General features: G+C 42.6%; 1 protein-coding gene across 1 annotated transcript in view; it reads left to right on the top strand.

Moving 5' to 3' along the window:
- ANXA2 (annexin A2) overlaps positions 1 to 26,682 on the top strand; it is a 48,824-nt gene that overhangs the window by 14,163 nt on the left and 7,979 nt on the right. The window contains exons 4-6 of the mRNA XM_077827626.1: positions 14,308 to 14,402; positions 17,923 to 18,036; positions 25,001 to 25,091. Of these exons, the coding sequence (XP_077683752.1) occupies positions 14,308 to 14,402; positions 17,923 to 18,036; positions 25,001 to 25,091 (300 nt within the window). The remainder of the gene's footprint in view (positions 1 to 14,307; positions 14,403 to 17,922; positions 18,037 to 25,000; positions 25,092 to 26,682) is intronic.

The following is a 26,682-nucleotide window of genomic DNA, read 5'->3' on the forward strand; positions in this document are numbered from 1 at the left end:
GAGGGCAGCAGCAACTCCGTCTCATCCTCCTACATAACAAAGAAAGGGTGTGGATAATATTCCAGAGTCTCCTCCGCTCTGGATCAGAAAACAGAGTTGGGTGTGGCTGGAATTGCTGAGGTTTCACCAAGAAGCCAGAACAGAGATGCATTAATAAAAGCTGAGCCACTTATCTGAAGGAAATGCTGAGTTTTATGAATCTGAATAAAGTCCTCTCTTATTCCTCAGCATTGTGTCCAGGAAACGTAACAAATGATGGCATTAAACCATTGCCTGTTCCTCACAACGTGACATTTCTATGCGAGGGAAGCTTTCTTTTAAAAAGTTACAAGGGTTATTTTGTAATTAACTATCATAAAAACCAAAACACTGCCACCAGACAACAACACAGAGGGAGAAATAATTATTTCCTTTTCTCTAAGAGCTCATTCTACAAAAGTAGGAGTGGACTTTTTAAATCTGAAATTCACATTTGTTTTTAAAACAAATAAAGCAAGCTTCTTACAAGGGAGGGCTGGTGAAGGGTACATGGCCCTGCTGTGTATGTGTGTAGTTTTGTCTAGCTTTAATCAACAATATTTTGCAGTGCTGATTACAGGGCAACTCTAAACATTTCAAAAGTACTGTGAAGCCTTCTGGATCAAGACATTTACTCTAGCATATCAAGCTGTTAATTTATTGTAATTTCCATTCCATATCCTGGGAAATGGAAGGCCTTGTCCTGTCAGGAAAAGCCAGGCTAATGTTTGTTCACTTTCTTTCAACTACAATAATCAATCTGCTGAATTTGTTTGGCAGATCTGGGGAACACACCTGCTTAAATGTACCAGAAGTAGTGTCTGATGCTGCAGATACAGAAATAATAAGAAAACATACTCATACATATAAGTCTTTGCAGGACTGGGCTTGTATCTGTTATCCAGAAGTTGTTGCTCACAGTAATAATGTGTGGACTTGTAAATGGAGACTCTCTGGTTTTTATGTTGACTGTTCCATTGTAAGGACAACTACCCAAAGAGAACATGCCTAAGGGAGATAAAGTACAAGAATTCTGAAAACCCATTCTTTAAAGTTCCATTTCTTTGTAGTTTGATTACTTGAATATGGAGCTTGGGCTTTTGTTACTGCAGAAGACCAGTAGAATTTCCATTTGCAAACTCTCTAAACATATGTTTGTTTGTCATGGTGTGTCTGCCAGACAAGAAATGACCTAATAGGAAAAAACAGTGTAATAACAATATTAGGAATTACTTCTGCAAGCAAACAATGGAAAATATTTGTGGGATCTTCCAGATCTTTAACAAGAAAGACTGATCAATATTTATATGCTGATAAAACCTGCAGCCACCTATACGAACTTGTGTTTCCATCCAGTATCACTGATATTTATGCATCTCAGTAATAATTGTTTGTATAGTGCTTTAAACATATAAAATGCTGTATAAATGGATCATGGAATTGAAAGAGAATAATTTTATATATTCTCTTTGGATTGTTTTAAGATGAGCAGAAAGCTGCAGATTTCATAAGAGGCTATAAATAGCTAAACAGACAACTGGATTATGTAGGTAACTAAGCATTCAAATGGACCACTCGTGTTGTCCAGTTCAATAAAGCATGGAAAGTTAAAGTGGAGATTGCCCGTCATGTTTCTGGCTTGAGAGCATACAGAAGAGGGTTCATTACATCTAAATCCACACCTTTCTTTTTGATCCCAGCGTCTGGACAACAGTACTACTGTGAGAATGTTGTGATCATTTTATAATTCTCGGGATGCCCTTTTATCTTGTAATTATTTCATAGCAGGAGTATTGAGATTGCCTCCCTCAGAGCTTGACAAATTCTGTGAGGAAACACTTGGGTGTGGTTTTGGCATTGGAGTTATTTTTCTTCCCCTTTTGTATTCTGTATGTGGATAGTCCCGCATGCCTGTGCATGTTAATGATATTCTTAATGTGTGAGAATAAAATCTTAGAGGAAACCTCCTTTGACATGGATTTATGAAAATCCAGCCTAGCGTGTTCTGGGAGATACTCCCTGAAATCTATAAAACTGCATAGAAATGTATTTGTTCAGTGTGTTAATAGTAGCAACAAAGAGATGCATTGCTGTAATATACCTCACAGAGAGAACCCTACAAAGGAAAATACAACAGGAGAAATCCTGGCCATGTTGAAGTCAAAGGCAGAAATCCCACTGACTTCAATGGGGCCAGGATTTCTCCCAAGAATTATAAAACTGTACACCTCACAATTCAAATTTGGATAGTCCCAAAACGGTTCAAGGAGCCTTGGGGCCAGATTTACAAAATTATTTAGGCGCCTAAAGCTACAGTCAAAATAGTAATGCTTCCCTTGCACTTTGTATGGTGTAGTCATCTGATTGTCATGAAATAACACACTGGAGGCATAGTTCGCACCAACTTACCTGCAAACCTGAATTTATTTATTTACAGTATTGCATTTTAAGTTTAATGCCAAAACAGCATCACTGGGTGCCTTCATTAATATACTAGCTTTCTCATTGGTTCACATTACCCTTAACAATTATGAATGTCATTCCTATTTTCCCTTATTCTCCTATAAACATAAAATTGATCATTCTTATATAGCTGTTATTTAGGAAATCGCATAAACTGGGCACCATCTTGTTGCTATCTGTGGTGCAGTGCTAGCTTTTAAAGCCGTTTGCCTAACCTTGTCTTTATTTATTTCCATCTCTATCTGTTTGCCCACCCTCCCCCATTCAACCAGAGTTACCAAGTTGATCTTTGTACCTACCCATATGGGAGCTGAAACCATGGTAGCAAAGGCTGCGTTTAAACAAGGTGGTTATTGGGAGTGCTGTTTCCCCGACTGGGATAGACCATTTATTTGTTTTCCCTGGAGAAGTGTGGGTGCACAGTTCTCTGAAAAATCATCCCTTCTCAGCACTTTTATTGAATTGTGGATTCAACCGGTGTTTTGGTAGTTGTACAAAGCCTAGTGCTCTTTTTTGATCTGAAGTACTTAAAAGTTGAAGGGTTGATGTCAAAACTGGTAAGCCTAAAACACCACACCTGGATAAACTCCTATATTCAAAGACCTACCTTCAGGACTGCCGAGATATAGTCCCTTGCCATTCCATCCAAGCTGTCCTTGAAAATTAAAGGCAAAACTAAGATTCATGATAAATAAACTGATGCACTTATGCCGCCTCCTGCTGTAAGCACACCACAACTTTTTGCTGGGAGGCTATCCAAGTATCTGCTGGCTTTTCTGGTACCTAGATGCTTATCAAGAGAAGCCCATTCATAAGTGGCCCTTTTTAAAGCCCCCTCCCTCCCCCCCCCCCCCCCCAAGAAAAAGACCAAATATAAGTCAATCTGTTCATTTACACAGCTGAGGTTTTTACTTCCTCCTATCTTGCTGATTGAGCTATGATGCTGAAGTCACAATGGCAGCAGCAGGCCCGCTTGTATGAAAGAAAAATTATCAGTAGATGAAAAGAATTTTTTTTTTTTCATAAAAAGGTTTTCAAGTTAGAAATTTTAACTGTCTGTTTTCTGAGCCTGGAAGGAGTCGTCATGCTAGGAAAAAAGGACAATATAAAGTAACATTATCAACTTTGCTTGTTAGTCACGGGTAGAAATATACCAGAAAAATATGCTCAGCAAAAATAAGTTTGCTTTTAATCAAGATTGAGGGAAACAAGCTTTAACTTCCAGAGCTTTAGTAAGCAGCAACGTGAGATCAGCCCTTCTGCCCCACCCTGTGTTAGCAAATGTGAGTCAGTATCCTGTTCAGAGACATTATCAGCTGCATATTTCCCTGCGCTGAAGTGCAAGCATGCATTTTCCATGAAATGCCAGAGCAATGAATAGACTTGTTTCCATCCCCATAGCATGTGAACAGGAAACTTTAACGTGAATATTTGTGGCCTTTGTTCTGTCACTTTTCTAATGCTTGCAGACTTTATTTTCCCAGTTTCAAATGCCAGGAATTAAGCTTTGTTTTGTTAAACAGTTTTAGAGGTTGGTTGAGTGTTGCAGTGAGTCACTAGCTGAGCAGAAGCTGACAGTGTTGTGTGTATGACTGTCACCGGGCAGGGCTGTGCTTCTCCCTAGCTCCAAAGCATATGCTGCTATGCCCAGTCTTGAAAGGAGGCTCTTTTTCTTAACTGAGGTTAGCAAACACACAGAACAACAGTCTTTTTAACTTACTCCTTAGCCTGAGGCCTCCCAGGGGTCTCTGGCACCCCTGCTCTGGGCAGCTTTCCTGTTTATTAGCTCTACTCCTTTCCTGGAGCACCAGCCCCAAGGCTGCTTCCCTGCTCCCTTGCTCCAGGGACCCACCACCAGAACTAGCTCCACTGTGGTGTTGCTTTCTCTCCTGTCTACACTACGAAATTAGGTCGAATTTATAGAAGTCGGTTTTGTAGAAAGCGGTTTTATACAGTTGATTGTGTGTCCCCACACAAGTGCTCTAAGTGCATGTAGTCGGCAGAATGTGTCCACAGTACCGAGGCAACCGTCAACTTCCAGAGTGTTGCACTGTGGGTGGCTATCCCACAGTTCCCGCAGTCTCCGCCGCCCATCTGAATTCTGGGTAGAAATCCCAGTGCCTGATGGGGCTAAAACATTGTTGCGGGTGGTTCTGGGTACATATCGTCAGGCCCCCGTTCCCTCCTTCCCTCCATGAACGCAAGGGCAGACAATCGTTTTGCGCCTTTTTTCTTGAGTTACCTGTGCAGACGCCATACCGCAGCAAGCATGGAGCCCACTCAACTAACCGTCACCGTATGTCTCCTGGGTGCTGGCAGACGTGGTACTGCATTGCTACACAGTAGCAGTTAATTGCCTTTTGGCAGCAGACAGTGCAGTATGACTGGTAGCCGTCATCGACGTAGTCCTGGGTGCTCTTTTAATCGGGTGTCTGGGCAAACATGAGAGTGACTCAGCCAGGTCATTTCACTTTTAAGTTTCGTCTCGTGGCGATTCAGTCCTACCGGCAGTGCACTGTCTTTTAACCTCCAGCCAGCAGAAGATGATGGCTAGTTGTCATACTGCACCGTCTTCTGCCGAGCACCCAGGAGATGATGACGGCTAGTGGTCGTACTGCACAGTCTGCTGCCAGCAAGATGTATAAAGATAGATGAAGTGGCTCAAAACAAGCAATAGACCAGATTTGTTTTGTATTCATTTTCTCCTCCCTCCGTGAAATCAACAACCTGCTAAACCCAGTTCTGAGTTGTATCCGTGAGGTTTTGAGTTCTATCCTTGAGGGGGCCATTCAGTTTCTCGCAGAGCCACCCCCTTTGTTGATTTTAATTCCCTGTAAGCCAACCCTGTAAGCCATGTCGTCAGTTGCCCCTCCCTCCGTCAGGGCAACGGCAGACAATCGTTCCGCGCCTTTTTTCTGTGCAGACACCATACCACGGCAAGCATGGAGCCCGCTCAGATCACTTTGGCAATTAGGAGCACATTAAACACCACGCGCATTATCCAACAGTATATGCAGATCCAGAACCTGGCAAAGCGATACCGGGAGAGTAGGCGACGTCAGCGTGGTGAGGAGAATGATGAGGACATGGACACAGACTTCTCTCAAAGCAGGGGACCTGGCAATGTGGGCATCATGGTGCTAATGGGGCAGGTTCATGCGGTGGAACGCCGATTCTGGGCTTGGGAAACAAGCACAGACTGGTGGGACCACATAGTGTTGCAGGTCTGGGACGATTCCCAGTGGTTGCGAAACTTTCGCATGTGTAAGGGCACTTTCATGGAACTTTGTGACTTGCTTTCCCCTGCCCTGAGGCGCAAGAATACCAAGATGAGAGCAGCCTTCACAGTTAAGAAGCGAGTAGCAATAGCCCTGTGGAAGCTTGCAACGCCAGATAGCTACCGGTCAGTTGGGAATCAATTTGGAGTGGGCAAATCTACTGTGGGGGCTGCTGTGATGCAAGTAGCCCACGCAATCAAAGATCTGCTGATATCAAGGGTAGTAACCCTGGGAAATGTGCAGGTCATAGTGGATGGCTTTGCTGCAATGGGATTCCCTAACTGTGGTGGGGCCATAGACGGAACCCATATCCCTATCTTGGCACCGGAGCACCAAGCTGGCGAGTACATAAACTGCAAGGGGTACTTTTCAATAGAGCTGCAAGCACTGGTGGATCACAAGGGACGTTTCACTAACATCAACGTGGGATGGCCGGGAAAGGTACATGACGCTCGCATCTTCAGGAACTCTGGTCTGTTTCAAAAGCTGCAAGAAGGGACTTTATTCCCAGACCAGAAAATAACTGTTGGGGACATTGAAATGCCTATAGTTATCCTTGGGGACCCAGCCTACCCCTTAATGCCATGGCTCATGAAGCCATACACAGGCAGCCTGGACAGTAGTCAGGAGCTGCTCAACTACAGGCTGAGCAAGTGCAGAATGGTGGTAGAATGTGCATTTGGACATTTAAAAGCATGCTGGCGCAGTTTACTGACTCAGTTAGACCTCAGCGAAACCAATATTCCCACTGTTATTACTGCTTGCTGTGCACTCCATAATATCCGTGAGAGTAAGGGGGAGACGTTTATGGTGGGGTGGGAGGTTGAGGCAAATCGTCTGGCTGCTGGTTTCGCACAGCCAGACACCAGGGCGGTTAGAAGAGCACAGGAGGGAGCGGTACGCATCAGAGAAGCTTTGAAAATCAGTTTCATGACTGGACAGGCTACAGTGTGAAAGTTCTGTTTGTTTCTCCTTGATGAAACCCACCGCCCCTTGGTTCATTCTACTTCCCTGTAAGCTAACCACCCTCCCCTCCTCCCTTCGATCACCGCTTGCAGAGGCAATAAAGTCATTGTTGCTTCACATTCATGCATTCTTTATTCATTCATCACACAAATAGGGGGATAACTACCAGGCTAGCACAGGAGGGGTGGTGGAGGAGAGAAGCACTAGGAGGGGTGGCGGAGGAGGGAAGGACAAGGCTACACAGCACTTTAAAACTTATTGAATGCAAGCCTTCTGTTGCTTGGGCAATCCTCTGGGGTGGAGTGGCCGGGTAGCCGGAGGCCCCTCCTACCACGTTCTTGGGCGTCTGGGTGAGTAAGCTATGGAACTTGGGGAGGAGGGCGGTTGGTTACATAGGGGCTGTAGCAGCAGTCTATGCTCCTGCTACCTTTCCTGCAGCTCAACCATACGCTGGAGCATATTGGTTTGATCCTCTAGCAGCCTCAGCATTGAATCCTGCCTCCTCTCATCATGCTGCCACCACATTTGAGCTTCAGCCCTCTCTTCAGCCTGCCACCTCTCCTCCCGGTCATATTGTGCTTTCGTGCACTCTGACATTGTCTGCCTCCACGCATTCGTCTGTGCTATGTCAGTGTGGGAGGACACCATGAGCTCAGAGAACATTTCATCACGAGTGTGTTTTTTTCGCCTTCTAATCTTCACTAGCCTCTGGGAAGGGAAAGATCCTGTGATCGTTGAAACACATGCAGCTGGTGAAGAGAAAAAAAAAAAGAGGCAGTGGTATTTAAAAAGACACATTTTCTAGAACAGTGGCTACACTCTTTCACGGTAAACCTTGCTGTTAACATTACATACACAGCACAGGTGCTTTCGTTCCAAGGTTGCATTTTGCCTCCCCCCACCGCGTGGCTAGCGCCACCCCCAGCCCCCTTCCCCAGCTAACAGTGGGGAACATTTCTGTTCAGCCACAGGCAAACAGCCCAGCAGGAACGGGCACCTCTGCATGTCCCCTTAAGAAAAGCACCCTATTTCAACCAGGTGATTATAAATGATATCACTCTCCTGAGGATAACCCAGAGAGATAAAGAACGGATGTTGTTTGAATGCCAGCAAACATACACTGCAATTCTTTGTTCTACAATGATTCCCGAGTACGTGTTACTGGCCTGGTGTGGTAAAGTGTCCTATCATGGTGGATGGAATAAGGCTGCCCTCCCCAGAAACCTTTTGCAAAGGCTTTGGGAGTACATCCAGGAGAGCCGCAAATGCCAGGGCAAATTAATCATTAAACATGCTTGCTTTTAAACCATGTATAGTATTTTAAAAGGTACACTCACCAGAGGTCCCTTCTCCGCCTGGCGGGTCCGGGAGGCAGCCTTGGGTGGATCCGGGGGGTACTGGCTCCAGGTCCAGGGTGAGAAACAGTTCCTGGCTGTTGGGAAAACCGGTTTCTCCGCTTGCTTGCTGTGAGCTATCTACAACTTCATCATCATCCTCTTCCTCGTCCCCAAAACCTGCTTCTTTGTTGCCTCCATCTCCATTGAAGGAGTCAATCAACACGGCTGGGGTAGTGGTGGCTGAACCCCCTTAAAATGGCATGCAGCTCATCATAGAAGCGGCACGTTTGGGGCTCTGACCCAGAGGGCCGTTTGCCTCTCTGGTTTTCTGGTAGGCTTGCCTCAGCTCCTTAAGTTTCACACGGCATTGCTTCGGGTCCCGGTTATGGCCTCTGTCCTTCATGCCCTGGGACATTTTGACAAATGTTTTGGCATTTTGAAAGCTGGAACGGAGTTCTGATAGCACGGATTCCTCTCCCCATACAGCGATCAGATCCCGTACCTCCCGTTTGGTCCATGCTGGAGCTCTTTTGCGATTCTGGGACTCCATCATGGTCACCTCTGCTGATGAGCTCTGGCCAGCGTGGCAAGCTGCAGGTGACCATGCAAACAGGAAATTGAAATTCAAAAGTTTGCGGGCCTTTTCCTGTCTACCTGGCCCGTGCATCTGAGTTGAGACCGCTGTCCAGAGCGGTCACAATAGAGCACTCTGGGATAGCTCTCAGAGGCCAATACCGTCTAATTGCATCCACAGTACCCCAAATTCGACCTGGCAAGGCCGATTTAAGCGCTAATCCACTTGTCAGAGGTGAATTAAAGAAATTGATTTTAAGAGCCCTTTAAGTAAAAAAAAAAAAAGGGCTTCATCGTGTGGATGGGTGCAGGTTTACATCGATTTAACGCTGCTAAATTCGACCTAAACTCCTAGTGTAGACCAGGGCTAAGGGTGCAGTCTACCAGCTGCCTATTAGCAGCCCTTTATAGGCCCAGGTGTAGCCCTGCCCTCTTTAATTGGCTGGATGGGACTCATCTGTTCTGGTTCTGGGGAGCTGGGCTTAACCTGCCCATAGGGACCAGCTACCCTGTGACAGTGACTCCTGGCCTAGCAGAGGTTGGGGGAGAGGGTGCTTTTCCTACACTGGGTCAGTGAGTTGTGTTAGGAAACAGTCATGTTTAAAAACACGTTGGCTAGTTGTGGGTAACTCAGTTAGTACGTATTTGTCTCTACAACGTGCCAAGAGGTTTTCAACAACGGTAGTTAAAATGTGTTAACACATTTTTTTCTGCAACTCATTTTTCCCAATGTACACAAAGCCTCTCTGAGTAAGAGGAAGAGAGCTGATTTTATCTGCCTGGGCTATTAGCTCATAACGGAATCTGAAAATGATTGCACCGGTTTAGCAAGTCTGGTATCTTGTCCCTTGGATCAGTTACTGACTTTGTTCTTTCCCTGATGGAAAAAATGGAGTCAGGAAAAAGAGTGAGAGAAGAAGCTTGAGTGCTCTGAGCTAGACTGATTGTTTAGGTCTGCAGCAAAAGGTGAAAAGCCTTTTTGTGTGTGTGTGGGGTGGGGGGGCACGTTCTCTCTCTTAAGGAGCTGAAAAGAGCTTACCCAAGACTGTCCACATGTATCAAACCAAGAAGTCAGTGTGACTAAACTTGATGCGGAGCAGGTTGCTAAACCTCACCTTAATGGCAGGCTGCTGGGAGCGTGCTGTACCCCACCTCACTTGGAAGTTGAACCTCAAAGGGATAACTTCCCAGGGATTTTTGTCCCTGGATATGCACTTAAAAATAGAAGCAGTCTATGACCCTGATCTTGCAAAGGCATCCGCAATCATGGACCATCATGCTCTCTCAGAGCCCTATTGAAGCAAGAGTTTCTCCACATGTGAGTAAGGAATGCAGCTTGTGGATTTCATTATAGAATGCGGGCTGAACTGTGAACAGAGATCATCTTTTATTGGGACATGTTAAGCTTAGAATAAACACAGAGTTGATCAGTTTGAATTACTACACCAAGCAGGGTAAGTGGTGGTATAGATTGCAGTGCTTGCATCTCGGTCAGTCAAAGAGCTCCTCTGTTAGGTCATCAGTTAAATGCATTCTGGAACTATGCAGTGTAGTTGTAGCCATGTCGGTCCCAGAATATTGGAGAGAAGAGGTTGGGGAGGTAAGATCTTTTATTGGACCCACTCTTGCTGGTGAGAAAAACCAGCTTTCGAGCCATTACCTCACCCACCTTGGCTTTCTGGAACTGTAATTGTAATCTAATGAGAGTTGATACGTCCATGAACGTCCAATGTGGACACTTCACTGAGCTTGGTGACTTCAGGAATTGGAAATGAAAAGGCAGCCTTCCTTCTCCCACTGGCACAGAGTGGAGATCCTAGGGAGTTGGTGGTGGGGTAACAGTAGTCAGAGATGACAGTTTAGCAATGACGGGCCTTATCTTTGTCATCCTTCAAGCTAGACTGGAAATGAATGGAGTAGTGTGTAAAGTTTGGAAACTGTCTCATGCTACCCATTTTTCACAAGAATCTGACTCCTTAGGAATCCTGAAAGGTAAGGTAGTTGCATTCCGCTGGCAGGTAAGGACATTGTGGTGTTACTAAGCTACAGCGCTGCTATGAGGAAACAATTTACATGCAGGATTCCCAAGACATGTTGTGGGTTGTTTGTTTCAGTGTAATTTTTAAAAGTAAAACAATGGAAGCAGGAGAAAAGCCAATGTAAAGAAAGTGCCCTGTTAGTTTTGGCTTGTAGAAGTTCCTCTTAATTGTCTTTTGTAGACAGCAGCATTTGTATAATTTTATTTTCTCCGGCTTTCCCCTTGTGTCAGATGCTGCATCTCAGTGGGTATTTACTGGGTCAATAATTATGAGCGAACTCTCAGAGAATGATTGTTACAAGCTAGATTTTTCCAGAGGTGGGTGTGTTCTGTATGTAATTACAGTTCTGTTCTGTAGTCTCCTGTTTGTATTCCAGACACCATTGCATGCACCATAATATGCACAATTATGTAGGATGCTATTTATAACATTGTTTTGGAAAACTGAGCATAGTAGTGACTTTGATTCTATTTTTCAAACCTGGCATCTAAGTGAGAGCAACCCGGTTCTGAATATGGGCTCACAAATTGACACACAACTCCCAATAAATACCTATTTTACATATCACAGATCCGATATGAGTGTCTAAATGCAGAATTGTGCCCCAGTTTTAGACACTTGGGTTTCAAAATTCGATTCTCTGTATATAGTTTTGCCTTTTCTAAGCCCCAGCCTCTCAATGAGATAATACAGCTGCAAAAGGCATCATTACATCCATGACTAGGAACAAATAATCAGCCACCGGAACTCAATCAAATGAAAACCTTAGCATGTTGTTGGAACACAACACTGACCACCTTTTTGACTTCCCTTTCGGGCTGTCTGGCCATGTATATACTATGCTACTGTTTTCTGGTTGGATATCTGGATATTTCCTACAATTGTAACATTCTGCTTCTGTCTTTCTTTGAGTGGCAGGTCCAGACAGCTATGCTTAATCAGTATTGTACATCTGATAAAAATGGACAGTTTATCTAGGGGCTAACTTGCAGCTGAATTGTAGTATTAGACAGAATTAAATGGGTGTTGGACATTTAGGGGGTGGATTGGTAAATATTGTCTGCTTCATACAGTTGAATCCAGGTTGAAATAGGTATTATTTCTCCTCTGTAAACCAGCTATTCTTATTAAAGGGAGGTGGAGTGTGAAAATTAACTTAGAGATGCAAGATCCTGAATTGATAACAAGGTTTCACTTAAACAGCAATATATCTTTACCCCAGGCTTTGTGAAAATTTGACCGCCTACCATATTGGATCAGAATGCCTTGAACTAACCTAACCTCCACAGACCAGTTCAGATCCCCTCAGCATCAGAAGTGTGACTGCACCAACCCTCTTGTCCATGCAAATCTCATTAACCCCTTGTTCCCTGGCAGCTCCAGTACTTTTTGTTTCGTTTTTATTCCCGATGACTGGTGGCTAATGGTTTTTTAAACAATTGTTTCTTTTGTCCTGTAGAGGTTGGGTCACTGTGCACGCAGAGATCTTCGTCTTTACATGAAGAGATCCGCCAAAAAAATTAGTTGGGACAAAGTCAGTGCTTAGTGGCTGAAATGTAAATACTGATTTTTTCTGTTTGAAGTATTCAAAGAGTTAATGCCAGGAAGCGCCCAGGCATCTAGTGTAGTTGAATGTATTAATAATCAATTATTAAAATCCTATTGATTGGCAACATAAAAGCATGTTTTAGGTGCAGGAACACTTCATAGCCCCTGGTGAACGGGGTTAACTGCAGTACAGCTTTCCTCCTCCTCCTCCTCCTTTTTCAGATGTTATGGGGAGCCCATTGAAGTCAATGAGAACTGTGGTAATTCATTTCATTGGGCTTTGGACTGGGATGTGTAAGAGAGTCTGTTTGCAAGGCAGAGGAGTGAGAGCCCTTTGGGAAGGTCAGGCTCCATGCTAACACTGTGGGTCTACTAGCAGAGCACGGAGTGTTGGCTGGTCAAGCCAGGTGCCTCTAATGTAGATTCTGTTGGCAGGCAGTGAATCCAGCCCTGTAAGTGTAGCATAGCTGTTAATGAATCCAAATTCTCCTCTGTATTGTACACACTGATCAGGAAACCTTCATTTCAAATGTTACTAAAACGTCACTGTTTTGTAGCTCAACTGCTAAAAAAAAGACTGGATAACTAAGCATCTTCTAGGGCAAAACCTCAGCCGCATCTCCTAGTGACAGTTTCAGGAAGCAATGTGTATGTATAGCTCCTTCCAGTAGGTATCAAAAAGTATAAACATTTTTTTAAAGCTAATGTTAAAATTATATAATACACAGGTTGAGAAAAGTGTCTGTTCATCTGGGTATAGTGCTAGATTATCCACAAATACATATTTTTCTTTAAAAGTCATATGATACATACAGTACGTAATCAGCAATAACCCAAATTTAGGGGAATAAATTTAAGAATACAATTTAGATATTAGTATCCAAATCTACACTGCAATGTAAGCCTTAGGCTAGTAGAGCTGAGCAGACCTGTGGTTTGGTAACCTAGGGCTTGAGTGTTTACGCTCATTTGTAACCCCAGGTTAAGAATTGTTGAATCTTGGGTTCCAACTTGGGGCTCCAGCATCTACTCCACATGATGCGGGCCTGAGTCCAGCCATCCACATCCCAGACTTCCTAGCGCCTTCCCAAAATGTGGCTTCTCTTGCTCTTTGTGGTGTAGAGTGGGAAAACTTGACTGTCCAGAGGACAAAAGAAAGTCAGCCCATGGGATTGTGGGATACTTTTGGTGGACTTGTAAGGTATATCTACACTGCAGTTAGATACCCATGTCTGGCCTGTATCAGTTGACTCATGCTCGCTGCGCTTGGGCTGTGGTGCTATTTAACTGAGGTGTAGACTTTTCGGTGTGGTCTTGAGCTAGCGCTCTGCGGCCCTCCCCACCTACACTGCAGAGCAATAGTGCTTGCAGTCTGGGTCCCAGCTTGACTTGGGCTCAGACCCTCCACCCCGTAGGGTCCTGGGACCCTGGATCCAAGACCTGGATTAGTGTAATTTGTGTTTAGATGGAAGGGGAGTTAGGCTTGAGTCTGAGTTTGACCCTGGGCTTACATTGCAGTGTAGACATACAGGGGCCTTAGCCTTTTGAACCTCTGGGCTGCTGGGAAAAAAAGGGAAGGTAGTGGCCTTTCTTCTGATCACTGTGTTTGGAATATTTGTGGTGAATTGGAAAAATAACTGCTTTATTAAGAAGCCTAATTGAAATTGCTCAATTGAAACCACATGAGCAGGCTGTGATTAATTGCATTTCACATCACTTTTACAGGAAATACTTCCACACGACTTTCCTAGCAGGAGACTGAGTGACACACATTCAACCAAGCAGGAGATAGAAGTAGCACATCATCTCCGTGTTCCAGGACCAGTTTTTCAAACAGTTGCATGCCTGAGTGCACCTACGTTTCTCTGTCTGTGGACAGATAGATTTGCGCATGTTATATGTGCACTTGTTTTGAAAACTGGTGTTTGGCTGCACTTACTATGAGGGCAGGACATTGTTGATAGTAATGAAGCCCATTGTGGGTGTTGCATACAGGGCACTTCTAGCAAATGATACTGTTTTAATAAGTAAGAGACCAGTGCAAGAGGAGATTTCTCAATAATCTTTTGCCTTCTATCTTTGTAGGTGTGGACGAACTCACCATCATCAACATTTTGACAAACCGCAGCAATGAACAGAGGCAGGATATCGCCTTTGCCTATCAGAGGAGAACTAAAAAGGTAACGAGAGCATCAAGACTGGTTTATGATTGGTACTATCCGTCACATTCGTGGTTAGGTTTGAAGTGATCATACTATAATTGATTTCACTGGGAGGTCCACTTGCTTTTGCTGTGGTTGAGCTTGGCTCAAGATAGTTTAAGAAATAGCTGGTGACTGTTGATGCATTACTCCTGTAGATATTCCAAAGTACCAGGAATGCTGCTGATGGGGATATGCTACCATCTCTCTAAAGCCCACCTTATTGCGGGCAGGTTATGACACCATTGGAATCTAAAGCTGTGCCTCTCCTGCCAAACTATCAGAGTTGCGAAGCACACACACCTGTAACTGAAATCCCCTGGAGATGGGGTTCTTCGCACTTCTAAAAATCAAGCCCAGTGTTTTAGCACCAGCCAGGCATGTTCTCCTATGTCCATTGTGTGTGTAGCAGTGTGCGTGCTTGAGCATGTGAAAATCCTTTTTGTTCAAGTGATGCCTGACGTCTGGGACCTAGTAAAAGGAGAAGAACTGAGGGAAGATATGCATGTTCAGGTAACTTAGCGGAAGGAAACTCTTCCAGCTTTCATTCACACAGTCCGTCCAAATAACTACTGCAATCAGTTATGCAGTGAATCATGCAGGTACTGAACAAAGTCAGCTCACCGGCTAAATTATCACCAGATGTTATCCTGACAAGACTATCCAGTGTACGAAGCTGTTGATGATGAAAAGGAGACTATATAAAATATGCATAGCTGTCTGTAAAATGAGCCTTCTAGCAGGGAGCCGAGAGATGTTCTCTTGAACAAGTTTTAAAATATTCCTCTAATTGAAGTTTTATGCCCACATAAAAGAAGGAAAAACATGCATAGATTCCCATTGGGTTCTGACAGCTGCATCTCTTTCAGATTTGTCAGACACCAAATAGAAGCCCTGAAATCTCAGCTGAAACCAAGTACAAATCCAGAGCTATGTTTTTGAAATTCACAAACTTTTGTGCATTCCTGATTTAGGTACCTACAGACTCTACTGAGTGTATGCAGGTTGGGCGTGCACGCGCACACAGAGCTGAGTGTAACCCCCATCTTGTGCAAGGGCGTCAGGATAGCTGTGGTTGTAAGCTGGACCCTGAATAGTAAGACTTGAAGCTCTGATTAAAAATATGCCAAAGTTCTGAGATCATGATGACGATCTTCAGAATTTTTATCCAGATGTTGATTCCCTTCACTCATTTCCCTCCCTTTCCCAGCCCACAAATATGCTCAAGATACCAGTTAAGAGATGGGATTGTATTGGTGCCAAAGGTAGAGTGGCCTGTGGAAACCATGGAAACTAAGAGAACAGACCTTCCAATGCAACTGTGAAAACAAATGAGTCAGTGTTAAGAGAGCAGGAAACAGCCCATGAATCGATGCATCCTGTCTGATGATTCAGGGCTCCACCTGCCCAGTGCTCTCTAGGGATAGTCTCTTGTAGATTTCCTTGGAGACCTCTTATATTGCTAAATTAGAGTTCCTCCTAAGGTGGAATTGCTGTGTCCTGTGGCTTACAGCAGAGGTCCTCAAACTTCTGTTAATAGTATGGATCTCTGTTTTAAAGGGTGTGTCTCATGATCCCGCCTCCCTTCCCATTCATGAAAAATCAAACACTGTTTGGACCCTCTTTCTCTTGGGACCCAGCATCCCTCCCCCAGGAGCTGCTAAATCTTCCCTTTCCAGATGTGTTATAGGAGTTATCCAAGGCTGCCTAGGACCTTGCCTGTGTATGTCCTTGCACAGAGCTCTGCTCATTGTAACCCTATAGGGAATCCGTTCGCCAACAGTCGTTTGGGATTGTGCTGCCATGTTCTAATTTTAATTTGGAACATTTTTCTGGTTGTAAGTGTGAGATTTAATAGTGAGCAGCTTGGCAAGTGTTTGCTTCCTTCTGTTTCCCTTTGGGTTCACTTCTAGCGGTGGCACAGAATGGCAGGAAGGATCCCCTGCTTGATATGTGGAAATTATGCTGCTGCTAGCAGATCTTACTACTGTCTCCCTACAATTTCATCACTGCAGTTAGAAATAAGGATGTAGACAGAGTAATTTCCAGCCCTTCCATTAGCATTTTATCCCAAACCAGGGCTGTACTAATCTACCTTTGGCTCAAGTGAATGAACACTTGTCCTGTTCCCCTAAAGTATCTGTGACGAACAGCTAGCTGGAGACCTCTCAGACTCTGTAAACTCACTTAAACTGGCACCTACAGTGTGCATAACATAGTTTTTGCTGGAAAAGAGACTTTCTGGCTTCACACCATTCTCATGATCAGCTAAAAGCTCTGTTTTCCTGAGCCCAACTGGTCAGGAAATGCCAGTAGCATTGAATGAAGTTCCCTGAGCCAAGAGATCACTTACTATAAGCAGCGTAGAACATTATTGATACTTCTCTCTACATCCGGTTAGGGAGTTTCACTTATGATAGAATTAGTCCTCAGCACTTCATATACCTAGCCATGGTACTTGCAACCACTTATTCTGGTGATGACGGCATGTGCAGGTTTATGGTATCATTGCACTTGGCTCACTGGTTTGAAGCCCTGCGGTAAAATGGCTGGAAGATGTTTAGATGCACACTCTTTGAGAGAAGAGCTACAAAATGAAACGTTAATGCATTTAACTCTTGTCCCCATAGGAGTGTTGAGGTGCACTTCATGTGTTAGTGTTACCCTGAATTCGTGCCTGGTTCGTTGCTTCCACCACTGAAGCAGAAATTTGTTTAAAGGAAATGAAGGGCATGTGTACATGGTGCAGCAAAGCAAACTGGAGGGGTGTTTTCTAGCTGCCCTGTGTTAACACCTGCTGGTGTGCTCTAATAGATGCTCGTTTGTGTCAATATAATCCTGTTTGGAACTGGATTCCCGTCAACACAAACTAGGTGCCTTTTAGAGTGCACCAGCAGTGTCTACATGGGTAATTAGAGCATTCTGCAAATCACACCCTTCTAGTGCGCTTTGCCAGTGCCCTGTAGACAAGCCCAAAGTTGAAAAGCTGAGGGAAGAGGAAAGAAATTAACAGTCCCCAACTCATTTGAATTAAACTGTGTGTGTGTTTGTTTTTTGTTTGTTTGTTTGTTTTCCCTAATCCCATTGCATTGGTTTATATGCTTTTTAACCTTTACACTGAAGTGCAAAGATTAGACTTCACACAAAGTTAATTGGAATCGATCATGCTCATCGGGAATGGATTAGCTAAACTGTAGCTCCCTGAATTGACCACATCCTAGGAAATGGACACATCTGCCTCTCTTTATTATTCTCTCTAGCAGTGAGTGACAGTGAGGGTTGGTGCAGATTGGTGATACTTTTCTTTTAAAGGGGTGAAGGAAACTCTGCTTGCCTCATTTTTCTTCTCTAGATTTCACTGAAAGACCCTGTCTTCCATTTCCTTATCCACTCTCCAGGAAAAGCAGTAACAATCTTGGAGATTCACAACCACTGAAGGCAGAATTGTCTGGAGGTCAAAAATGAGCTTTAATCATTTTCTCCTTTTATTTTTTTAAAGGAACTTTCTGCAGCACTGAAGTCAGCTCTCTCAGGTCACCTGGAGGCAGTGATTTTGGGCCTGTTGAAGACACCGGCTCAGTATGATGCTTCTGAACTGAAAGGTGCCATGAAGGTAAATGAGAATTGAAACTGAAGTTGCTCCAAGTAAGTCTGATGTCATCCTTTAGAATTGCTACCTAAGGCCATGATTTTAAAAAATGGCCACGTATTTTTAAGTGCTACAGTTTTCAGGTGTCCAACATAAGGCACCCAAAATCAGTATCCACTAGTTAAATTCTTGGGCCAGGTGAGATTTTTCATTTAAATGTTTGTCACTTACTTTTTAAAAATAACTTTTGAAGAATGAACATGAAGCTAAGGACATAACTGATCGGCTGCTTTGAATAGGCGCCTGTACAAGAGCTTTTGGAAAGCAAACTACTTTCCTGATTGCATTTCTGCATATTTTTTTAAAAAAGTGTTTTCAATATTAAAACAAAATAGAGAAGTTGTTAGCTAGAGCCAAAAACTCCTGTGATAGAACATAAATCATTTCCAATTACGGGGTCACATCACTGATTGTGAGAGGGTGTCTCATATCTAGTCCTTTCCCTCCATAAAATCTGAACACAAGGAGGTGCTTAAGTCCAATTTCCCCAGGAGCCTCTGAAAGGATGGCTTTGAAAACTGACTCGAACTTTGTGCACATGCAAAAAAACTGTGAACACCTACCAGTGCCGGGATTTGCTTTTAAAATCCTACAAGAAAACTCATGTTTTGGTTTTCATATTTCTAAATGTCACTTAAATTTTTGTATGCAATGTAGTTGTACCCAGGATATTAGAGAGACAAGGTGAGTGAGATAATGTCTTTTATTGGACAATTTCTGTTGGTGAAAGAGACAAGCTTTCGAGCTACACAGAGCTCTTCTTCAGGTCTGGGAAAGGAACTCCTAGCATCACAGCAAAATGCAAGTTGGTGCAGATTCATAGAGTATCAGGGTTGGAAGGGACCTCAGGAGGTCATCTAGTCCAACCCCTTGCTCAAAGCGGGACCAATCCCCAACTAAATCATCCCAGCCAGGGCTCTGTCAAGCCTGACCTTAAAAACCTCTAAAGAAGGAGATTCCACCACCTCCCTAGGTAACCCATTCCAGTGCTTCACCACCCTCCTAGTGAAAAAGTTTTTCCTAATATCCAACCTAAACCTCCCCCACTGCAACTTGAGACCATTACTCCTTGTTCTATCATCTGGTATCACTGAGAACAGTCTAGATCCATCCTCCTTGGAACCCCTTTTCAGGTAGTTGAAAGCAGCGATCAAATCCCGCCTCATTCTTCTCTTCTGCAGACTAAATAATCCCAGTTCCCTCAGCCTCTCCTCATAAGTCATGTGCTCCAGCCCCCTAATCATTTTTGTTAGGCATAAGTAGTTAGAATCTATTGTAAGGGACCATTCAAGGTAGCGTGGCCCCTTACCTTGCTGGGAGTTCCTTTCCTAGACCTGAAGAAGAGCTTTGTGTGGCTTCAAAGCTTGTCTCTCTCACCAACAGAAGTTGTTCCAGCAAAAGATATTACCTCACCTACCTTCTCACTTAAATTTTTGATATTCTTGGTTAGGTAAATTTTTGGGTTTTTAAAATTGTTTTTCACTAATATAAATTGTTCACACAAATACTTTTTTAAAATTAAAGTTGGCAGCAACAGACTGAACTAGTTAACAGACATCCTAGCTCAGAGAAAAATTTCAGGTACAGGTAATAACAAAACCATTTAATAAATTGTAGTCAAAAAGTTGGTTCTTTTGGACAATCAAATGCTGCCCTCTGCTGGTTGAAGCAGATACGGTCTGTATTTTATTCCTCATCATGACGCTTGTTTTTCATTCTGTCTTTAATATGTCTGTAATTATGGATAGTCACTGTCCCCGTACTGTATTTGTAGACAGAAGACCAGGCTGCAAAGGTCTCACTAGAACCACTGCCTCTGGCATTGTGTAGTTGTTATACTTTCACTTGGTGACCGAGTACTTGTGTCCTCTTCATAAGCTCATATGTCCGCCTCTTCCACTGATCCGAAGCCTGACATCCTGAGTCTGCTGTTAGAGTTTTCAGCGATGGTTGTTAAATGCTGCCCGTTCATGATTGGACTTTAGTTTGGCTTGACTCATTAGCTGCTTTTATTTGAAGCTTGCTTAATAAGCTACATCCAAGGAGAATCTTAGATGAGAAAAGAAGAAATCCCTACAAAAAAATTATTTGTAAAAAATCATTATCATGTTCATTGAAAAATATTTATGGGGAAGTCAAATACATAAAATCCCCCATAATGACTAGCACAGAGAGAAATTACTGCAAAAGAAGAGAGGGTGAGAGCAATTTTTGGTATTAATCCTCATATTGGACCAAAAATCACTCAGCTATTTCTGCATTGGGGTCTTGGAGACTCCTAGTATGTCAAAATTGGGGGAAAAACACATGGGATGCAATTAAAACGGACATGGTTGTAACCAGTGAATGATGAACAAGTTAAAACTCTCCTAGATTCAGCAGCACACTGTAGAGTTCTTGTGGTGGAGTGGCTAACTGTCCCCTTGATCAAACACGTTCTAGAATAAGCCACATACTGTACAGGTGTCAGAGTCTAACTGACTCCATGTTTAGATATTAAAAATAGATCGCAACAGCAACAATATAATAACTCTAAACACATTAAAGAGGCATTTATGGCCGAATACTTTGAACAAATAGGTGACATGTACTGAACATACAAAGTTTTTACACTTTGCACATTTTTGATGTGCTTTTTTGTCTCGTTCTCTGGAACAGATGCAAGTGTCATGCTGTCTGGAGTGGCTCATGACCGTGAGTGCCTATCTCAGGGCAGATGACCCAAACTGCTGGTGTGTTCTATAATTAGATTTCACCAAGCCAGTAGCAAATGTGAGGTTTTTTTTAGTGACTTCTGCTTTTCTATAGCCAAAAAACCCCCAAAACAAAACAAGTAGGATGCTAAAACCAGTGTGGAAAGCTTGATCTTATCCTACTTTGAGAATACTTAATGTATAAAGAGGCACTGGTTTGGCACGGAAATTTTTGTTTACATTTTGTATGCATTGGGGTCAGATATGCTCCGATACATTAAGAGAGTTATAAGCAGTCTTGGTCTAATAAACTCCTTTTGATATGTTTAGACTCGAATATATCACTATCTTGTAAACAAGGAGCATCAATAAATTACCATGCACAGGCCCAAATGTTCAATTCTGGCTTTAAATTAACTTTAAAAATGCAAGTGCAACTCTTTTTGTATGGATGAAATCCACGTTTGCCCATGTACATGCACAGATCAGGCGGAGAGGCCTCAAACTTATTTATTTGTGCTGGCACATGCAGGTTTTGGGGTGTTGTGTTTTTTTGTTTTGGTTTTTTTTTTTTACCTGTAAATAGGATGCAAGCAAAAATTAAGATGATTTGTTAAACTGGCTAAAGATTTGCATCACAAAGTCTCCTGGAGTTTCAGGATTAAGGGTACTTTTTCTAAAGATCTTGAGAGTTTGAAACGGGGGGGAAAAATCCTGTTAATATATACAGCTTGTTTTATTCCAGAAAAAGATTAATGCTGAGAATTAGTTTGTGGTAACTACAGTATTGTATTCATTACAATTCCATTGCATGCCTCCTCCTCTCCCCCCCCCAGTATATCTGAAAGCAAAACAAAAATATAATAAGTATTTTGTTATTAATCTCTACTCTTTCCCCAGACATTTATTAGAACAAACCTAATGAGGGGATTTTCCTGTTTCTATTATGTGTGAGCCTTTTTTTTGTAATAAAATTGTTTGCTATTAGATTCTTCTTTTTTTTTTTTCTTTCTTCCTACTATTATTAAAGAAGCACTTACAGAATGGTGGGTTTCTTCATAATTTACTCCATTTTTTAGATATAAAATAATGTTTTGACCTGTAGACAGATGACCTTTGACTCTTCTGTGTGGCTTAGGCTAGATCAGGTATTGGCAATCTTTGGCACACGGCCCATCAGGGAAATCCGCTGATGGGCCAGGATGGTTTGTTTACCTGCAGCGTCCGCAGGTTCGGCTGATTGCAGCTCCCACTGGCCATGGTTTGCTGTTCCAGGCCAATCGGGGCTGCAGGAAGTGGCGTGGGCCGAGGGATGTGCTGACTGCCGCTTTCCGCAGCCCCCACCAGTGGCTCTTCAGGAAACTAAGTAGTCATGGGATAACTGGGAAGGTCCTTTTACTGATCAGAAACTGGTTAAAAGATAGGAAATTAAGAGTAGAAATAAATTGTTAATTTTCACAATGGAGAGAGTTGACAGTCAGTGACAGGATACTGAGCTAAATGGACCATTGGTCTGATCCAGTTATGGCCATTCTTATGTTCTGGGGACTGTGCCCAGTACTACCAGATGACCTGGCAAAAATATGTCCAGTCCTACACGGACAAACAGCCCCAAAATGGTAGGCATAATAGGAAGCCTTCTGTCCAGTAACTGACTCTGACCATCTATGATGATGATTGTCTTAAGCACACAACTTGAATGACTCCTCCATAGGATGTGCTTGGAAAAAAGCTTGATTGGGCTTTTTTTGGTTTTAATCTATTTTTGTTGGTGGACCTAGCTTGTGGGGGATGCTGCAACAGTTTCCCAATTTATAGGCATCATGGATACATTTAAAAAGCTGTCTTGGGTAGTCACACTGAAGTCCTCCGGTAGTATTTGCCAGATCAGGCCTTTAGGTTTCATTTTGTAGCATTCTTCCTGATAGTAAGTTTTCAGGATCAGGCCCTAAGGTGACATTTTAATACAGAAAGCTGTATGGACATTTTGTGGAAGGCATTTTCCACCATTTTACTTTTATCATAAAGCAGAATTGAGTATTGTTCCTACCCTATATAAGAAAAGTAACCCACATAACTTCAATCTTGCTGATGACTTGTTTTTCCTTGATAAAGTCAGGAATTTTGGAGGTGGGGTTTTTGGCATAACAAATACCTGAGATTTAATGAGGCATTGTAAAACCCTGCCAGCAAAAGAAATGGGCTCATAAAATAGCTCTGGCTCTCTTTTTGATAATAAAAATTTTGAAATAAACAATTGACCAGTAGCCTGAGGGTAAGAGCATATTGATTGAACTACACTGTTTTGGAGCATCTGAACTCCCATAGAGTTTAATTATCAGCTGACACCTTTTCATATGGGTTAGTAATTTTCTTCTTATATTAACACCAATCATTGATTTCTATTTTAAACAGTTGTAATTCAACATAGTTCAAAGTAGCGCTGCTACATTTTGTTTTTACTATAGCTCTAAAGAAAGGCAAGTAATATAGAAACCTGATTATTACATCTTGACTTTGATCACAAAAGCAGGCTTTGAAATACATATTTTATCATGTCCTTTCAACACATCCAGCTTGTTCAAAATGTATGTATTAATCTGAATATTTAGTCTAGCATGCTAAAGACACTTTTATTCCTTAGTATTAACATGGGTAATAATACTGCCAACTCCCTGTATGTTTTGGGCTACAGTATTGATTTCTGCTCTTGTAAAATAGCTAAAGAATATACAGGAGGCATAACATTCTCCGTGGGTACAAAATACTAGTCTCAATTTTTGATTTAAACAAAGCTAAGTAGAGGTGAGACTTTTTTTATTTGGCTTATTATCTCACTGTTAAAAGGTATTTTCACCAGAAACCAACAATTCCTCTTGAAAATTATAGTGTTCCTTACTTTAGGTCTGCTGATTCAGTAAAGCTCTTAAGCATGAGCTTAACTTTAAGCATGTGGGTAGTTCCATTAACTTCAAGTTAAGCATGTACTTAAGTGCTTTGCTAGATCAGGGGCATGAAATAAGAGATACTGTTGTTTTCAGTAGGACCTGTTGGTTTCTGATACAAATGCCTTTAACAGTGAAAGAATAAATCAAATAAAAATAGTGTCTGTCTTTCTTTTTAAATGGAAAATTAAATGGGGAGTATTCACATGCCTGAAGTCAAGAATGCACTTAAATGCTTTGCTGGATCAGTGGCATGGAAGGTGCCGCCCTCCGAGTCCATATCACCCCAAGTCTTATATTTATAGTAGCTTTGCTACCTGACTGTCGGGGGTTGTCTTGTGTGCACGAGAGAGACCAGTTCAGCCCCTAATACGAAGGGGTCAGGTTTTGATCCAGTGCACTAAACTAACAGGTTGAAAAAAAAATATATAGTGCTAGCAACACCTTAACCTCATCTAGAAACTCAATGAGACAGTCAAATCGGTGTTGAAATAGCTTGTGGTTTATCACTGATATTATTAACTGTATCTCAAGGTTATTAGAATAATATTTGGCACTTAAACACCTCTCATCCATGGCTTTTTAAAAGCCTTTTAAAAAAGTATGAATTAGCTTCATGACAGCCCTAGGAGGTTGATAACTAGTATTATTAGCCCCATTTTACAGATGAGGCAAGCTGAGGAAAAAAGAAGCTAAGGCACTTTTCCCCAAGGTTGAACAGCCAGTCATTGGCAGTGCTGGAATAGCATCCTGGAACCCTAGCCTTCTGTACACTGGTTGCTAGACCAAAGATGGGCAAACTACGGCCCACGGGACTGTTCTGCTAGGCCCCGGCTGTCCCCTACAGCCTGAGCACGCCGTGCCACCAGCGCTCTGGCCCACTGCTCTTGCCAGGCAGCATGGCGGCATGGCTGGCTCCGGCATGGTAAAGGGGCAGAGAGTGAGGGGATCCCAGGGCAGCAGTCAGGGGACAGGGAGCAGGGGGTGGTTGGATGGGTCCCAACCGAAATATTGAGTAGAAGTCATTTTCACACTGTGTTCAGTGCTGTGCCACTAACCTAGTAGCAAACTAGTTAATGAGAAGAAAGAGGCTGAGCCATCAGCAGTAGGGTCAATACCACGGGCAAAAATACCAGCAGCTACAATTTTTACATCTGCGTGGGGATGGGAATGTTCTCAAAGATTGAGTGGGAGAAAGGAGTACTACCAAAGTGTGTACCAAACGTTTCAGAACCATTCTAGCAGTCTGCTCATTTTTAGTGTCAAATGAAAACCTTACCTGTGTTTCAGGGTTTAGGGACTGTTGAAGACACTCTCATTGAGATCATCTGCTCCAGGACAAACCAGGAGCTTTGTGAAATTAACAAAGTCTACAAGGAAAGTAAGTATGTGTTCGTGTTTTCAACACAGTGAACTTAGGCCCTTCCGTTTTCTCCTTTTGTATGAGTGACGGGAAAGTTTGGAAAACTTTTAACCATTGGCTTTCCTAGGGATTCTCATTATCCCTAGTGTTTTTGTCAAATACAACAGGCAAAGGTATTTATGTTGGCATAACTGATGAAGTTTTCAGTGTAATTGAACGTGACCTAGACAAACTGCCTACTATAAATACTGTATCTAACACCTTATGATTTATGGACCCATACATACTGTTTGGATACTGGAGGAGTTCTAGGGTGAAATACTGGTGCCGTTGATGTCAGTGGAGCTCAGGATTTCACCCACTGCCTTCCCTTTCTAATAACCAAATATGCACAAATTAAGGTGCCGTCGTGGCTAGCTGGAATTATGCCTTCCAAAGGTTGTTTTCACTTAACCCTTTTGCCTTGAAATTAACTTGAGTCCCAGAAGCATTTTCCATGGAGGAAGAAATTTGGGTCTCAAGGTTTGGTGCCTTGGAATCAACTGCAGGCCTTGTAGTAAACTAGTATCCACCAGTCATTTCTCTTATGTGAAAACAGCCACAATAGTCCATTTTCTACTTTTATTGTAAGGAAGACAGAGTCAGAGTAAGTGAGAGCAAAATCCTACTCGTAGATTCTGTCCATGTGGAGCAGCTGAATTTGGAATCTATTAAAGAAGCCTTTTTATTATCTTAATTGATAGAGCTGCCAAAAAAAGGCATACAAAGAAATCTGGATAAGACTTGATAAAAGCATGGATTCTCTCCCCCCCCTGTGCAAACTTTGCTTAAGGATATTATCCATTCCTAGCTGCATTTCTCAGTTGATGGTAACTGGATTTAAGTGATTTGAATGTGAGTTCAGTATCAAACAGTATTGCTTAAGATTTCTTATGACCCTTTCATGTTTCAAGTTGCATTCATCACAAACAGTAACAAAGGTGTCCAGCGTTTTCATGGGTAGCAAGAAGTGTTTTCTTTGGCGTTAATTGGAGAAAATTGTCATATATTTGTTCTTTGATAGCTGCAAACAATTCTATAAAGTAGCAGTGGCTGAATCAATAAAGTATTAACAAAGACTGCTGTGTGTTAATGGCATAAGATGAAAATAATATTATAGTGATGAATTGGATGAAACCATGTAGATGGTAAAATGGAAGGATCCAGGGATAGATGCCTATAGAATTTCAGAGGGAAAGTAGCAGCCTTGTAGCAATGAAGAAAATTGCTACCATAATAAGAAATAAAATGCTTTAGTGCCAGGCCAGAAACACAGACAGCACTCCTTTATTTAAGCATATATATTTAAACTGGTTATTTTGCACAAAATTGTCTCTTAGCTGCAAGCAGTCTAAAAAATCGATGATTGGTGATCTGAATCTGCTGTAATAAAACACTCACTCAAGAGCCTAGGTGTGGTGTGGTTGTGTTTAAATAATAAGTGCTGACAAAACAAGCCTGGATGGCAGAGCCTTGCCTACACTAGGGATCCTACCAGTGCCACCCTTGGTACAACCTGGGGTTGCTGTGTTTCAATAGACTAGCCAGTTGTTCGTATATGACTTCCCAA

The sequence above is a fragment of the Eretmochelys imbricata genome, chromosome 10 (genome assembly GCF_965152235.1).
Source record: "Eretmochelys imbricata isolate rEreImb1 chromosome 10, rEreImb1.hap1, whole genome shotgun sequence".
Lineage (NCBI taxonomy): Eukaryota > Metazoa > Chordata > Testudines > Cheloniidae > Eretmochelys > Eretmochelys imbricata.